The sequence below is a fragment of the Eurytemora carolleeae genome, unplaced genomic scaffold (genome assembly GCF_000591075.1).
Source record: "Eurytemora carolleeae unplaced genomic scaffold, Eaff_2.0 scaffold538, whole genome shotgun sequence".
NCBI lineage: Eukaryota > Metazoa > Arthropoda > Copepoda > Calanoida > Temoridae > Eurytemora > Eurytemora carolleeae.
Window position 1 is genome coordinate 104179 of NW_019396474.1, and position 18251 is coordinate 122429.

The following is an 18251-nucleotide window of genomic DNA, read 5'->3' on the forward strand; positions in this document are numbered from 1 at the left end:
TGTGGGCAAAAGTAAGAACATTGATGTGGGCAAAATTTGAGGCAAATCGGTCAACTGGACACACAACCACCAAAATTGAGATCACTTCTAAATATGGAAAGTAGTAATCTCTCTGTTTGTATGACCTATATAGTTTTCAAATAAAGCTGAAGGTTTTAAGCTATCCTAATACAGATACAATTTAAATAAATCATGGTAATGGGCACTTAATGTCCCGATGCCAATTCGGGCATTTTAAAAAAATGAAATTGAGACTTTATCATGGTCCCCTTTTTTCTGGTAACACAGGATTGTAAAAAAAAAAACACTATGGCGGCGTACAATGAAGCATCTAAGATTTATTAAAATTGCATTACAGTTAGGTAAAAGGTATTAATTGCATTACAGTTAGGTAAAAGGTATTAATTTGCAAATACGTCTCCCAAATGCTATTTTTATAGATTACAAACAGGAATTCAAAATGAAAGAACTCAACTTAAGCTAAAAATAATCACAAAAAAAAATAATATTTTTATCAAGCAAATAACTACAAATACAGTTTTTAATATAAAAAAAACCGATATATTTCAAGTTAAAAATCTGTTTTAAAAGTTTAGAAAAGGGAATAAAAGAGACTGATGACGTGTTTTCATGTGACCCGTTGCACGCCCATTCATAACAATATTCATTAAATCTTAAACGATTATTCCTTACATACCATCCCTGCTTTATTCCTTTCATATCATCCCTACTTTATTCCTTTCATACCATCCCTACTTTATATTCCTCTCATACCATTCCTACTTTATTCCTCTCATAACATCCCTACTTTATCCTTTCATATCATCCCTACTTTATTCCTTTCATATCATCCCTACTTTATTCCTTTCATACCATCCCTACTTTATATTCCTCTCATACCATTCCTACTTTATTCCTCTCATAACATCCCTACTTTATCCTTTCATATCATCCCTACTTTATTCCTTTCATATTATCTCTATACACAGACATAAGAGATGGGCGCGTTCTGTTTTTTTTTATCGTTTTCAGAATTATATTTCAATTTTTATTTAATATATTTAATATATATTTAATTTTGATTTATTTAATTGAATAATTGTTCAATTAAATCATTCAGTCAGTGAGATTGTTCGTTCGGTAAAATAATTTTTCAATAAAATCGTAAGTTCGGTAAAAAAATCGTTCCATTTTTTTTAAATTAAAAAAATTCGTTCGTTCATAAAATAAAAGCTTGAATGAAAAATAGGAAATAGACTTCTTTTTCCAAAAAAAACCAGACATGTGCAAACTTTGAGTAAAATCTTTTTGCTACACCATATGGCTTTTAAAGCCGCCGAAGCTGTTTGATCTCTTTTAGATGTTGATCTTCTTTCCATGACGTTTTATTTGCTACCATTTTTCATCGTTCATCTCAAACTAAACGAATTTCATAGAAGGTGAAGTGCAAAAAGCCTATAAATCAGGATTTTATTGCAACGGTACTATTTTGTTGCAATTGGTTAATTGCCATTAAAACTATAAATAAGAATAAAATGAAATATTTTTCAAAAATGTAAAATTTATTTTAGTTCAAGATTTTGAGAAGAAGGATGAAGCAACGGCTCTTGCTGTGATTCCAGGTAAATTAATAAAGGGAGTGTTTTATAAATTAGGTAAATACATAGAGGGAATTTACACAATTACAAGTAATTACGTAAATCAATAAAGGGAGTGTTCCCCAACATGACAGTTGGGGAATAGTTTTGAATGTCTCTTCCATTTACTGTATAATAAAGACTTTTTGCAGTTTATTTTGTTTTAAAGAATTGTTTTCCCTTAAATCAAATTTATTTTAATACGACTTTACAGAATGCATTTTAAACTATTCGCCAACTGTCATATTTTGTTGGACACCCTGTAAATAAACATTAAAAAGTGTATTTACTAACAATTTAGTTGTGCCATACACTTATTTGCTAAAAATATGGATTGTTGAAACATTTCAAATTCATAATATATCCCCAATTGTTATAAAAGGAGCACAAATAATTCTATTTAACCGCTCAAAAATGACCAGAATGATCAAAGTTAAAAATTTCCATCGCGTGTTGCTTTAGAAGCTAAAAGACTCATTTATGTGGCTTTACAGCCTTTCTTGTAATGTATGTAAAGATATCCGGTTATGTCTTTGCTGCTTCTTGACATGTAAATCTCTAATTGGATTATTAGATTTAAATGGATAGATAGATAGATAGATCCTACCGTCGTTGCAATTTCTATTTATTTTAAATAGTCAGCAAATCCTAATTTGATTGAACGTTACCGGACTGTTTTTTATTTGTAGACTAGCTTGGTAACCAAGATTTGCCTGGGTTTCCCTCTATAAACGACAACCCGCTCAACTCATAGTTTTAAACCCAAGCTAACGTTTAAGTTGTTCTCCTAAGTTTCCCAATCAAAATTTGAGGCGAATCAGTTAAGGGGTTCATGAGTTATGATCGGACATCAAAATAGACAAACAGAGATTATACTATTTTATGTACATATATATAAAGATGTATAAGTATGTGGCCGTGAATATAGGTGAATAAACCCTTTCAACAAATTGTTAGTAATCCTTGTCCCACACTAAAGTGTCAAATAAAAGGTTTGCGTTATTCTCGATTTTGAATTTTAAATTTTAAAGTTTCTCTGGGGATGTTTTCAACTTAAAGAAAAAATTAATTATATTTTTTTTTGTTAAGCTGGAACAGGAATAGGAGACATGTCCCCCCTTCCTCCAGCAACTCAATACCAGGTAAACCCCCTGTCCCCTCTCCTTAATCTAAATTTACTTAAGTCCTCTACCTCTTCCCCCTTTTTGTGTAATCCTGAAAATCCAACACCCCCCGTCCCCCTCCATTCTTCANAGATACGAATGTCCTTTTTACCAATGATTACCCTAGGGTTTCGACTACGCTGAGGAACAAAACCTTGCTTTCAAAATGTCGTCTTTTGCTGAAACCACTGCTCTGGGTTATCTTAAATCCCAGGCAGTAGAGTTCCTCAAGTATAATAAACGTCAACTAAGCAGAATATATCCAAAGGTAAGAAAACGTAAAATTTAGTCTCAAACATTTTTTTGTTATTCATTTTTTTCTTTAGTATACAAGATATCCAAAGCGGGTTATAAAACATGTTACGAGGAATAGATTGTTCTTCCCCCCATCATCTCAATTCATAATTCATATTGATTTATTCCAACTATCGAAAACTTGTTTGTTGTGAACTTGTCAATCTTGAGATTAAGCATTGATCTCTATCTACATTCCACGGATTAATTTAATCAATCTTTGATATCCCTTAGTGGCTAAACTCTAGAAAAAAAATTACAAATTGTAGCTGTATCTGTATCTATTATTTTTTTTTAAAGAAAACTTTAAAGGAATTGAGTCTTAGCCACAAACAGAAATTGTCTAATTCCCTCATCTTTTCAACCTGATCCAACAGAGTTCAAAGTTTTAAATTTCTCAGCTCTACGACAATATGTTGCAAAGATATAGGGATTAGAAAATCAGAGTTTGTGACAAAGACTCAATAACTTTGTCCGAAGAAAATTGTTTGCAAATCCTAGAGAAAGACATATTATTAATTATTAAGGTTTCTTTCTTATACAGAGGAGAAAAATAATCCCGTTTTTGATAAAATAAAATTAATAAACAGAATATTATAGGGAATTAGAAAAACAGAATTTGTATAGCAGTGATAACCAGAAAACTCTGGAAAAATTATTCGATTTTAGAAAATCATGACTTTTACTAGACTAATAAACATTAGCTACAGCAATTGTTTAGTCAAAAGAGACCCATTTCACTTAATAAATGATTTGATAACTTACTAGAAAGACTATTTGCTTTATACAATATGAAATACACTGCATTTTTGCTTATATTTCGTCTTAATATTTTTCAGATTTCTGGTTAATCACTGTATTTGAATATTACGAAATATTTTAAAATAAAACATTAAGATAAAAAGAAGATGAAAAAAACTTCTTTTTCACAAATAAAATAAAAAATTTAGGGAACGAGAGCAGACTCTTCAAACTTTATGCCACAAGTCTTCTGGAATTCAGGAAAATCATAAATGAAAAAAAGATTTCTATCAATCCATTTTTGTTTATGAACTTTTCCCAACGAGTTATTTATTTATTGATCTATTGTTACATCTTTTAAATATTAAGAGAACATTCTGGTTGATAAATTAAGTATTCTGGTTGATAATCTAAATATTCTGGTTGATAATCTAAGTATTTTAGTTGGTAAGTTAAGTATTCTGGTTTATAATTTAAGTATTCTGGTTTATAATTTAAGTTTTCTGGTTGATAACTTAAATATTCTGGTTGATAATTTAAGTATTCTGGTTTGTAATTTAAGTATTCTGGCTGACGATCTAAGTATTTGGTTGATAATCTAAGTATGCTTGTTGATAATCTAATTATTATGGTTGATAATCTAAGTATGTTGGTTGAAAATCTAAGTATTCTGGTTAATAATTTAAGTATTCTGGTTGATAACCTAAGTTTTCTGGTTGTTGAAAAGTAATCTGGTGGACAAGTGTTCTGGTTGACATGTTTTCTGGTTGATAAGTATTCTGGTAGATAAGTATTCTGGTAGATAAGTATTCTGGTTGGTAAGTATTCTGGTTGATAAGTATTCTGGTTGATAAGTATTCTGGTTGATGTTTATGATTCCAGGATGTCAACTTGTTTCTCTCAACTTTCAGACCCCAGATCTTCCAATGCAGCTTAACCAGGTTAAAGTTGTTAAATATTATTGATTTAATTTAATTAAATCTGAGCTGAAAACTTTAGAATGGTAGATATCAAGATTAATGCGTGTTCCTCTCTTTTTCTGAATTTCGAGACTAATCTAATCTTGTACTTGTATCCTGAAAAGTGTATAAAATTCAACCAATCAGATTCGGGTATATGAAGCCGATAAATTTGAAATTTTGCGCGCCATTTAAGTTAATATACAGAAACGGGAGGGACTCGCTAATTTAGAAAAACCGGTTTTTTGATTTTTCTCTACTATATCCAGGAAAGAACGGTTTAAGAAGAACATCAAAAGTGTGTCTATTAAAGGAGATCAAGCATTAATCTCGATATCCACCATTCTAAAGTTTTCAGCTCTGCATTCATAATATTATCATTTTGGTATTGTTTTTATTTAACTTTTAACTTATTAAACTACTTACGATTTCTGACATAGATACTCGTTAAAAAAATGTATGATTCATTCAAGTACAAAAAAAGTTTCTTTCTGTATTTATAATTGATTTTGGGAATTGGATATTTTTCAGAAGGTAAAATTATATTTCATGATTCCTTTCATGTAGGATGAATATCAAATGACAGATGACGTACATTTATAAACTTCTCTTAATACATATTTTTTTTTATTAAATATTTCAAAATTTAAATTTTTTCAGGGAAAAATTTAGTAAAATTAACTTAGCGTTTTCGTTCGTTCAAGGTTTAAAACTAACATTTCGTAAGCTTAAAATAATCCAAAACGATTTCGTTCTTTTTTTAACAATACAAAACTTACCTATAACTTAACATAAGGCTATAGCCGGCCGACACAAAGCACATGGAGAGTAAAAAAAGGTTATATAGGTATTCTCCTTTGGGACTCATGTACAGGGTAACCCACAAAGGATGAAACTTCAGAGACGACTGTTCGGAGTTCATTAAATTCTTTTTTTACATACATTCTTGCTTCCCTGGATTTGAAAGCCAAACTATTTAGTAAACCATTAAAATCTATATTGAACATACACACGGTCAAATCAAAAGAGCTTTTGGTTGTCTTTTTAGTCTGATACTTTTTGTGTAAACCTGTAGCTAATCTGATTTCTTCATATTATTTAATTTTATTTGTCAATTTTTAGGGGAAATTTGAATACAATGGAAACTGCGGATATCTACTGAAACCAGACTTTATGAGAAGGAAATAATTAAAGAATACTAATTTTTTCTTAAACTTAAAATATTTTTAAATAAAATATACTGGCTTGTAGCAACTATATTAGGATTTAAGAAGATTGATAAAGAAATAAATCCAATTTTTGGTATTTTAATATTACTTTGGAAACTTTTTGTAATTGACTCAAATTTTTCATTGGCATGACCAATTCCAAACGGTTCCCTTTAAACCTTTGATCATAGATGAATGAGATATCTTATTATTAGTAATTACAAATGTGGCTTATAATAAAATCAATTGAAGATGTATACTGCAGGAACACAGGACAATGAAGAAAATTAATATAATTTAAAACGTTTAATATAAAAAAACGACAATATAATATCAATTGTTAATCAAACAGAGTTTTAAAGGTTGCAGTTGTCAATCGGACATGTCAGTCTCTCCACTTGAATTTATGTTTACAGATAGTTTAAGAAATTTAAATTATTTCGATTTTAATCAGAGAAGACAAACAGTTCGATCCGTTTGCTGAAACCCCTGTAGATGGGGTCATTGCTGCACAATGTTCTGTACAGGTATACAAACACAATATACAATGTTCTGTACAGGTATACAAACACAATATACATTATACAAACACAATATACAATATTCTATACAGGTATACAAACACAATATACATTATACAAACACAATATGCAATGTTCTATACAGGTATACAAACACAATATACAATGTTTTATAAAGATGTACAAACACAATATACATTATTCAAACACAATATACATTAAACAAAAACACAATATGTAATGTTCTGTACAGGTATACAAACACAATATACAATGTTCCATACAGGTTTACAAACACAATATACATTATACAAACACAATAAACATTAAACAAACACAATATACAATGTTCTGTACAGGTATATAAACACGTTTTACAGTGTTTTGTACAGGTAAAAAAACACAACATACAGTGTTTTGTACAGTTATACAAACACAGTATACAGTGTTCTGTACAGATATACAAACACAATATACAGTATTCTGTACAGGTATATAAACACAATATACAGTGTTCTGTACAGGTATACAAACACAATATACAGTGTTCTGTACAGGTATACAAACACAATATACAGTGTTCTGTACAGGTATACAAACACAATATACAGTGTTCTGTACAGGTATACAAACACAATATACAGTGTTCTGTACAGGTATACAAACACAATATACAGTGTTCTGTACAGGTATACAAACACAATATACAGTGTTCTGTACAGGTATACAAACACAATATACAGTGTTGTGTACAGGTATATAAACACGATATAAAGTGTTCTGTACAGGTATACAAACACAATATACAGTGTTCTGTACACGTATATAAACACAATAAACATGAAACAATGTATATTTGTTCAGGTGATTTCTGGACAGTTTTTGTCAGATAAAAAGGTTGGGACTTACGTTGAAGTAGACATGTATGGATTACCAACAGATACGATCAGGTATATAGATCAGGTATATAGATCAGGTATATAGATCAGGTATATAGATCAGGTATATAGATCAGGTATATAGATCAGGTATATAGATCAGGTATATAGATCAGGTATATATTTAGTGAACACTTTTTAATAGACCCAAATTTCTAGATAGCATTTAACTCTTTTCTAAGTTCGAGGGGGCATCTAAGGTTTTTTCTAATCCCAACAGGACATTTATCTATAGAGAACATTTAACCTTTTTACAATCTCTAGAGGACATTTAACCTTTTTTTAATCTCTAGGGGACATTTAACCTTTGTCTAATCTCTAGAGGCCATTTACCTTTGTCTAATCTCTAGAGGACATTTAACCTATGTCTAATCTCTAAAGGACATTTAACCTTTGTATAATATCTAGAGGACATTTAACCTTTGTCTAATATCTAGAGGACGTTTAATCTTTGTCTAATATCTAGAGGACATTTAACCTATGTCTAATCTCTAAAGGACATTTAACCTTTGTATAATATCTAGAGGACATTTAACTTTTGTCTAATATCTAGAGGACATTTAACCTTTTTCTAATCTCTAGAGGACATTTAACCTTTGTCTAATCTCTAGAGGACATTTAACCTGTTTCTAATCTCTAGAGGACATTTAACCTTTGTCTAATCTCTAGAGGACATTTAACATTTTGTTTAATCTCAAGAGGACATTTATCCTTTTTCTAATCTCTAGAGGACATTTAACCTATGTCTAATCTCTAGAGGATATTTAATCTTTGTCTAATCTCTAGAGGACATTAAACCTTTGTCTAATCTCTAGAGGACATTTAACCTTTTTCTAATCTCTAGAAGACATTTAACCTTTTTCTAATCTCTAGAGGACATTTAACCTTTGTCTAATCTCTAGGGGACATTTAACCTGTTTCTAATCTCTAGAGGACATTTAACCTTTGTCTAATCTCTAGAGGACATTTAACCTTTTTCTACTCTCTAGAGGACATTTAACCTTTGTCTAATATCTAGAGGACATTTAATCTTTGTCTAATCTCTAGAGGACATTTACTTTTGTCTAATCTCTAGAGGACATTTATCCTTTTTCTACTCTCTAGAGGACATTTAACCTTTGTCTAATATCTAGAGGACATTTAATCTTTGTCTAATCTCTAGAGGACATTTAACCTTTTTCTAATCTCTAGAGGACATTTAACCTTTGTCTAATATCTAGAGGACATTTAACCTTTGTCTAATATCTAGAGGACGTTTAATCTTTGTCTAATATCTAGAGGACATTTAACCTTTGTCTAATCTCTATTGGACATTTAACCTTTGTTTAATCTCTAGAGGACATTTAACCTTTGTCTAATCTCTAGAGGACATTTACTTTTGTCTAATCTCTAGAGGACATTTATCCTATGTCTAATCTCTAGAGGATATTTAACCTTTGTCTAATCTCTAGAGGATATTTAACCTTTGTCTAATCTCTAGAGGATATTTAACCTTGGTCTAATCTCTAGAGAATATTTAACCTTTGTCTAATCTCTAAAGGACATTTAACCTTTGTCTAATATCTAGAGGACAGAAACCCAATTAAACCATTGATTTAAATGAGTTTTGTACTTTCAAAATAATACGGGCTCTTTAAAATCATATTTTTATCATTTAATAATGATAAATGATTAAAGAGTTTTAAAAATATTTAAAATTTTGGAAAATACTTCAATGCAATGATCTTGAAACATTTACTTTCTTTGCATAAATTATTCATTCATGTTGGTTTATAGAATCAAATTCAACATGTGTTCTTGAAAACTTAAATCTATCTTTAATCTCGAGGGGAGAGCTGTTACGAAAACAGCTACAGCTTTGACGTTGTTCAGTCGCAGAACATTCATTATTTAAACCTCTTTAAATAATGTTTAATTTTGTCAAATAAAAATATTTGATTTTAATTGAATTTTTCTAACAATGACGTATGTTCAGGAAGGAGTTCCGAACTAAAGTAGTTCCTGGGAACGGGCTTAACCCAGTTTACAACGAGGAACCGTTTGTATTTAGAAAAGTTGTACTTCCTGAACTAGCAGTACTAAGGTGACTTAATTAATGTATTCTCAAATATTTTGGTAAAATGTTGCATTTAAATGTAAAGGGACTGTAACTAAAAACAAGAAGTCGCTCTACGCAAAGATGGCAATGTCCGATTTAAACGATACCGTCATAAGCTTTGTCTATTCAAGTTCGAATTAGATATCAATGATTTTGTTTCTAATCTGTTTATTTTCATTTGCGGTTTCACAGTTCACAAACTTACAGAAATAAACTTTTTGAGTCAGAATATTTTTCCCACATTTTTGATTAGATTAGGTTTTAAGGGTACCGTTGTAAATCAGACATTAGTTCGACATGAATTGTGAAAAAAATCCATTAACTAATATGAAAACAAGATTTTATTTTCTATTTTTATCAGCTTCCATTCAGGAATTAGTCCACAGGGAAGGAAGACACATTTGAAATGAAAATCAAGATAAATTTGAAATAGTATTTTTACATTTTGTTCAGAAACATTTAAAAACGAAAGAAACAATTAGATATGAGCATCGTTTTTATGAAGAACAAAATTTTTCGTGAACGATCGTTCTCATCAGCCTAACCGTTAAAGAAAACAAATTTTGAACGAACATTGGTAAAACGATTGTACTTTTGTTTACTTGACAAACGATTCTTTTCGAACAAACATTTGAAAAACGATAGTTTTTTCTGAACAAACGATTTAAGTGAACGATCAAAATAAGATGAAAAATGAACGAAAAACGACTGAAAAAGAACCTATAGAATCTCTAGAGACAATATGAGACTATATGCGTAGTAATCTACCAAAAGAAATGTGTCAACTTCCTACCGGAAGCAGGTTCATAAAACCTCTCAATCCTGATGCTTCCTGTTTGTGTGTCGTGTCTGTCTGTATAATCAAATAAATGTGATAATTGATAAACCGATCGAGTCCAAATTTTAAGTGGCAACTGACATGACCCCAGGAAAGGTTTAAAGATGTAAACTTTTATCAATAAAAAAATGTCGCAATCTTATTTGAAAATGCGTAAGAACAGAAATATCCTCAAAATACGATTTACAAAAAAAACTAACAGCTTGAAAAGCAGTTCGGTTAACAGCTAAACTTTAAAAGTCTAAATTCTAAAAGTCTAAATTCTAAAAGTCTAAATTATGAAAGTTTAAATTCTAAAAGTCTAAGTTCTAAAAGTGGATTAAGAAGTTGGTTTGTCTCGCACAGCAGGGTGTTTAAAAGTGAAAAACGACGATATTAAAATATTTATGAAGTTTGATTTTATTATTTGGGAATATTTCAGATACCATATTTTTAAAACCGTCACAATTCCCTTTCTAAGTTTAATAAATTAATCAGCACCATAATTATGATTATAATTAGTATAAGTATAAGTTTTAATTACATTTGAATTTCAATAATTCTTGACACGTGTATTCATAATCAATCATATCATTTCTAGGACCAGATTTAATGAATAGCGAGAAGTAGCTGAATCGGGCAGGCTTAAATGAGCCCAAACAATAGTTCTGGCTGAACCCCTTCTACGAAGTTTAACCATGTCTCTCTATTTATTAAATCTAATACCTGGTTTAATCACAAAGCAGAAATCAATTTTGAAAATAAATGGTCTCACTTTTTTCTATATTTATATTCAGCCAAACAGTTCACTAAAAAAAGGTTTGTGTACAGTCAACCTGAGGAGATATGTTCTAATTTTTAATGTTTTAAACAGAATATTGCTTAATCTATCACAATGAGGGTTTCAACACCACTCGCCAATCCTTACCTTTTTTCAGTACTTAAAAAACGCTTACACGCACTGGCACACTCAAGCTTATTCACTTCTTAAAATTTAACGTGGATGTATAGAGTAGAGTGGATGATGGTGAATCTAACAGTCGGTGTTTCCAAAAGCCAAAATAGTCTATCGTTTTTTATTATATAATATTATTATTTTTCAAAGGAAAAAATAAATATTTTTCAATTTTTTCCGCCCCCCCCCCTCTCCATTTGACAAAAATAGCTCAGTCCGGATAGGTCAAAGGATAAAACTAAAGGGCCGGAAAAATAAAAATCACAAATAATTTTAAATGAAAAACACGATTGTTCTAAAAAGGACCGAGGGAAATTTCCCGATGTCGCTGCCGATGCTGTTCTGTAACATAGAACTAAAGATTTATATTCCTGATGGACTTGGAGAGTTTATGGATGCGCTCTCAGATCCACGGGCTTTCTTGTCGGCACAGGAGAAGCGCGCAGAACAGTTGAAAGCGCTTGGTATTCAAGAAGCTGATATCGGTAAAGATATCATTGAGGTAATTGAATTTAATTCCAGAGATATAAATATGAGTTTACTAATAAATATATAAAAACCATAGAGAATAGAATTTATATTACAGGGGAGTTTACTAGAAAAAAGTGTAAAACGGCCATTTTGTTGTACTGTTTCCATACTGCAGGTGTACTTCACATATTTATGCTATATAACCTTTTGGGCCCTGGAACATCATTTTATAGAAAATCTAAAATTAAGGTTAACAGAAAACCAAATTATGAAATAGGCTGGTTTCATAATTGACCAATGATCATTTTACATAGACTCTACGCCTTCCACTTTACAAACGATGATTTTCCGTTAAAACTATAAATCAAATGATGTTTTTTATTCACCTAATTCATTATAAAGTTTATTTAACAGTTTAAGAAATTCGAAATTGAAATGGATAGTCTAGGGAACATACTGTATTAATGTACTCTACTGCATATAATTTGTGAACATTTACATGATTTGTACACTTTGAACTCCCTTTCAGACTGAAAGGGACTGAAAAAATTCATACCGAGAGAATCTTTAAATTCCCCTCTAATATGTATTCTATTCTCTATAATAAAAGCCTTTGAGAAAAAGATCTACAAAAAAACGTCAAAAATAAAGATGTATTATTAAAATAAAATTTGCTTTATCGGATCGAAAAAGTTAAGGCTAAGAGCAAAACAAAAATAGTTATTTTAAATCTTTAAAAAGTACTTCATGGTTTTTATCAGTTTTTAATTTATTTATTGTCGATTCCTAAATTCAAAAGCGAACAAATCTCTAAATTGATTATTAAAATGTCAGATGACTTTTACATTCATTTTTTTGAAAGGTTTTAACATGTTTGCATTTGAAAATTATTTTTCTTTTACTTATTTCCTTGCACTTTACTGTCTTTAGTGCATTGATTAAAAAACTTGTACAAGCATGGAATAGACACGGATTTAAACCAAATCATTTATTTTAAGATTTTTTTTATTAAAAAACATGATCCAGGATATTTTTTCTATTTGTTCATTTCAGATAATTTATAAATTGTTACTATACATTTTACCAATTTCAAAATGACTGTAGGGTGTTGCTAAAAAACTTCCAACATTTTCTGCAACTTCTGTTCCCCGGCGAGATGACACCGGTCGGGAGGAGTTTGCCCCGGTTACAGTTGAGTCCCTCAAACTGGACAAAAGTTATATAAAGGTTTGCCATTAATTAAAGGGACTACATATGAAATTGATGAGCTGTAAGCTCAAATCACAACGATAAGCATAAGAGTGTTGAAAATGCTTGTGCTTTTCTTTTTTTAAATTGATCATCTTCAATTGTGTGTTGTCTGTGCAATTTAAAAATATGTAAACCATTCAGGATTTTTAAATTTTTGCAAGGTTTCAAAGATAATAAAATATCTAATTTTTTCAAATCAAATTAAATAAAATGCTCTATATTTGGAGAACTTACAAAACGTATCTATTTGTAAAATGTTGGTTTTATTAAATGTAAAAAATAAAATTGCCATTTCCCAAAAAAATAAAGTAATTATTCTAAAAAAATTATTTTTAGATCTGAATAATGATGGAATAGAGTCTTTCAGCAACTTTTAAAAATTAGTTTTAAAAATAAAGATAATTAAAGATTTTTAAATATCAAACCATAAACGTAAAATTTGCAATTTAATCTTTGTAACAAACTTTGATTTTATAAAACCTAATCTTAGCAAACCAATGATGCAGACCTTAAATATTTCAGGCTGTGTATTCTGTTAGAACTATAATCTAAATTTGAAATTTCAAAGGTTTTCACCGTTAGGTTTTAAAATTAACGAAAAAGAAATTTTGAGTTTGTGACAAAGACTCAAATCCTTCAAAAGTTCAAGTCTGTACTATATACTATATAAAATTAATCTATTTTCATCACATTCTAAGAGCTCATAATCTTTTTATTAAAAATTCATCTTATGCGACACAGCGACACAACAAAATATTTTTCTCCTAAATTTGTTTCTATTTTTAGATTATCAAGAAGCACCAGAAGGAGGTAGAAACCATAAGAAAACGTCACACCAAGGTGAATTAATCTCACTTCAAAGCCGTGGAAAATTGAACAATTTTTTATTTATTACAGCGGTGTTGAAAAAAGTGTGGATGTATCGCCGCACTTAAAAAAAACATTATTACGTCGTTTAAAGATTTTTTAATATTCAACTTAAAATTATTTTTTCTTAATATCCCTCCCTACACTTTTTGGAGTTATATTAGTCGTGAAAGAATTGCAAATTACAAAATATTTGCTGGGCCTTTCATCTGAAAAAAAGTGTTTAGAGCTGCTTTTACAATTGCATAGATGTTTACACAGGTCTCATTTATAAATTTAGTTCATATATGAGTCGAATATTGAATACTTCTCAGCTGGTAAATTTAAAATTGTGTACCCCTAATCACCCCTGTCAAAAATATGCAAGATCCGTGCCGGTATAACACGTATGCATTCAGTCGTACTGTTCAGTCAGGCTACCCAGTGTAGAGTCGACCCAGCACCTTTGATGTAACCAATATACCCTGACAAGATCATAGTGTAATCTCGATTGATTCATCTGGATATCCAATGTGGACACTTTGAATATCCTGCTTAATTTGATTTTTTTTCTCTACTTCTTGTATGGCCCTACCAGATTCCAACAAATTAGAGCTCTCGCATTAAATAGCGCGTAAAATTTCGAATTTCCCGGCTTCTGATTGGATGTTCGGGATCTGCATATGCCACTTTATTGGTGAAATTAACAGACTTTTCAGAATACAAACTGAAGATTAAATTAATCTTGAAATTAATAAAAAGAGGAGATCAAGCATTGTTCTCAATATCCACAATTTTAAAGTTATAAGCTCTGAGCTGAAAACTTTATTATGGGGGATATTGATATCATTGCATGATCTCCTCTTTCCATTAATCTCCAGATTAAATATAGCTTGTACTCCTCTTGCTATTAATCTCCAGATTAATAAACAAATCGGGATTAAGAATATCCAATTCTAAAGTTTTCAGCTCTGGTCAAATTTCTGTTGTGAGAGTTTTTATCATGGGCTGTTCGTGGATTTCTTCCTTGATAAGGAAGACGATCTTAACTCTGCTCTAATTGATTAATTGATTCAGGAGAAATCAATGATCCAGAAGAGTCAATGCATTGCTATCGACAAGCTCTGTAAACATAAAGGAAAGACTGGGGAACAGGAGTTGAAGGTGGATAACAGCGTCAGGTATATATTTATGTTTAAGATTTGAAATTTTTTTGTCATATTTCTGAAGAAAATTTATTCTTTGTAAAAAAAAGTAAATGTCATTTTATTTGTTTTATGTCTTTTTTTTCTTTTTTCATTTTAACAATATTTCTACCCCAGTTGCATATTTGAAATCGAATGTCTAAACTTGTATGCTTTTATCAAGAATAAAAAGAACATAAAAGATCCCCCCCTCCCCTTTGAAAAGTTTACCAACCCCTTTTATAACTTCGTATTTTAAAGAAAATAACAATTGTTTTCTACAGTGGAACTCATAAAAATGGGAAATTAGACGTTTGTTAGTCTCAATTAACAAGAAGCACAGCAATTGTGCAGTGTACACAGACCCATTTCAAATAATAAGTGTATTTTCAACCTGCTGGTTAACCATTCTTCTCTAAAATAACATAAAATATATAAGATTGTTCCATAGTTTTATGGGTCTCACTGCATGTGCTGATATTCTATATTTACATAAGTTTTAATTTTATCTTTGTCTACATTTATTCTAAGCCGTCGTCGTATATATCAATACAATGAAGACGACTTTTGATTTCCATTTTTGAGTTCTACCAAACTTGGATACAACATCGATACCATAATCATGGAAACAAAGAGAAGCTGTCAATTATCAGCTTCTCTTTGTTTACTTGTAAACTTGTAATTGAAAAAGCTTGTCGTCTTCATGGTATTAATATAAAGGCCGACCATTGTACCATTAAATTATCTTTTTGTAATTATTCTTGACAAATTTTCTTGCTAAAGGGAGGTCGTCTTGGATCAAATGGATCAATGGACTGAAATGCAGGAAAGGCATAGGTAAACTATCATGTAACGGGTTAAATAAATAAATAAATAGGTAAACTAATCATGTAACGGGTTCAATAAATAAATAAATAGGTAAACTAATCATGTAACGGGTTAAATAAATAAATAAATAGGTAAACTAATCATGTAACGGGTTAAATAAATAAATAAATAGAGCTTTTAAGATAAAAATCCAAGGATTAACATCCATAATTAAAACAAGATATACATATGAAATTGGTCATATTGGTAAATAAAACATTCATGTTTCTCTACTATTCAGTATTCTTATGATATACGGCATACATAATCTTCTAAGCCTCTCGACATACGCGTCAGCTAGCTCGAAATGAGGTTCTTAGTTAAAAATACATGTAGAAATAAATAAAGACGACCTAAAAACGTCCAAACATGACGATTGAAATGTTAAATTTTTAAATTACATCTTTAAAAAGATGTTCTAAATAATTAAACAATAGTGCAGCTGTAGGTGACCTCAAGTTGGTACCCTTTACTAGTTCATAAACCCTGCATTTGATTTCTGTCAAATTGTTACAGCTTATTAGTGACATTCTCCCAGCTTTCATTCGACAAAGTGTCAATTAATTGGTGCTCAATTGATCAACACAAACAATCCCAAGATACAATATGATTATCTGTTAAATATCATGCTTTGTAGATAAATTAAAACATGGAAAAGTATAATTTTATTAAAATAGATTTGTGATTTAAAGGAACTGTAAGCATAATTTCAAGTGACCTTCCATGTAAAGAGTGGCATGTCCGATTTATAATGATACCCTTTAAACCTTTGTTTGACCAAGGATTTCGTAGATATTCTTATTTATATAGCGGAAAATTAAGTGCCAAGAAACTGCGCGAGTGTACACTAGCTCAGAGAGCACGTGTACATTGTACAGTGTACAGTGTAACCTCAAATCTCCCGGAACTCTTCTTCACCTATATGAATGAGAGTATTTAACTCATGGTTGTCGGGAAAGGTTTAAAGGGAACTATTGTGAATAAAATAATAGAAATATTGCTATAGAAAAATGGTCTGTTTAGGAAGGAAGACTGGGATATATGTAGAGCACACCTGGTAGCGCAGCAAGAAGTTTTGAGGAAAATTATGGAAACGACTCAGGTTAAAAATTGTCCTTTAAATGTGTGCAACAGTTTTTGTTGTATATATCAATTCAACAAAGACGACATTAGAATTCTAATTTGATGTCTACCAGGTTTATAAACAGCTTGGATACACTAAAAATGGAAACAAAGTGAAACTGTCAATCAACAGATTCTTTTAATGTTTACCTGTATGCTTGTAATTTGAAAAAAGCTTGTTAAAAATCAAAAACCTAACTGGAAAAGTCGTCTTCATTGTATTGGTATAATCGCCAATCACTGTTTCATGCTATAGTCCCCATTTGGACAATACATATCTGTTCTCAATTTAGCTAATTGTTTGTCCCAATAGTATTTTTTTGGTCTCCAAAAAACTCACACAAAAAATCAAGTCTCATTTTGGAAGGTTGACATAAGAAACTAAGTCTCGTCCATTTAAAAACGAAGGAGAAGACTGAATCCTACCTCTATTCTAGGCTCAGCAGATGAAGGATCTAGAAACCAGATGTGAGCAGGATAAAAAGGTAAAAAATCAAAATGTTATAAATAAGTTGGTCCAAATCAAATATAACACAGAAATTACATGTTGATAAGACAGTTGCTTACCACTCTTGGAGGGGTACGTACCTCTTTCATAGCAGCTCCCGGCTGCCCAGTTTGGAGGAGTGCTGCATTTAGTTGTCCATGACATAAATTACAGGAGAGTAGCAAAACATAGGATTTAAATAGTAAACAAGAATTCAATCTTTAGCTTTGTTCATATCAACATCTCAGCTGAAATAAGGAACACAAAAGTATAACCCCTGATAGATATACAATCCATGCACAAGGATACCGGTTTTTTACTCAGCCACCTGTGAGGACTGGACTGCTTCACCTTCGCCATTAATGCTTACAACTCCCCATTTTTCATAAGAAGTGCAGTAATGGGTCCTTAATTCCGCTTAAGTCAGAAAGACTTTGACATCCCTCATACCCTTCCTACTCCAAACCTCCTTATCTCTTTCTACCTGCTCCACAACTTGGTGTCACAAGAACTCTTTGAAGAGGCCTCAAAGCGTAGAAACAAGAAACAAGAAGAAAAAAGAAAATTGAACAGGAAAATTAGGAAGGGAAATCTCTGATGATAAGCTTTAAACTATCAATTTTTCTGATGGCGAATGAAGACAGAATGGAAGAAGGGACTAGGAGACGCCCCCCCCCCCCCCCCTTTCCCCC

General features: G+C 30.8%; 1 protein-coding gene across 1 annotated transcript in view; it reads left to right on the forward strand.

Moving 5' to 3' along the window:
* Positions 1-18251, forward strand: part of LOC111703941 (1-phosphatidylinositol 4,5-bisphosphate phosphodiesterase) — a 48284-nt gene that overhangs the window by 22264 nt on the left and 7769 nt on the right. The window contains exons 17-32 of the mRNA XM_023476037.1: positions 1572-1622; positions 2727-2779; positions 2928-3068; positions 4045-4096; positions 4718-4776; positions 5917-5975; positions 6457-6529; positions 7388-7473; positions 9437-9544; positions 11614-11833; positions 12907-13029; positions 13840-13893; positions 14977-15080; positions 15867-15920; positions 16974-17052; positions 17510-17557. Coding sequence (XP_023331805.1) covers positions 1572-1622; positions 2727-2779; positions 2928-3068; positions 4045-4096; positions 4718-4776; positions 5917-5975; positions 6457-6529; positions 7388-7473; positions 9437-9544; positions 11614-11833; positions 12907-13029; positions 13840-13893; positions 14977-15080; positions 15867-15920; positions 16974-17052; positions 17510-17557 — 1364 coding nt within the window. The remainder of the gene's footprint in view (positions 1-1571; positions 1623-2726; positions 2780-2927; positions 3069-4044; positions 4097-4717; positions 4777-5916; positions 5976-6456; positions 6530-7387; positions 7474-9436; positions 9545-11613; positions 11834-12906; positions 13030-13839; positions 13894-14976; positions 15081-15866; positions 15921-16973; positions 17053-17509; positions 17558-18251) is intronic.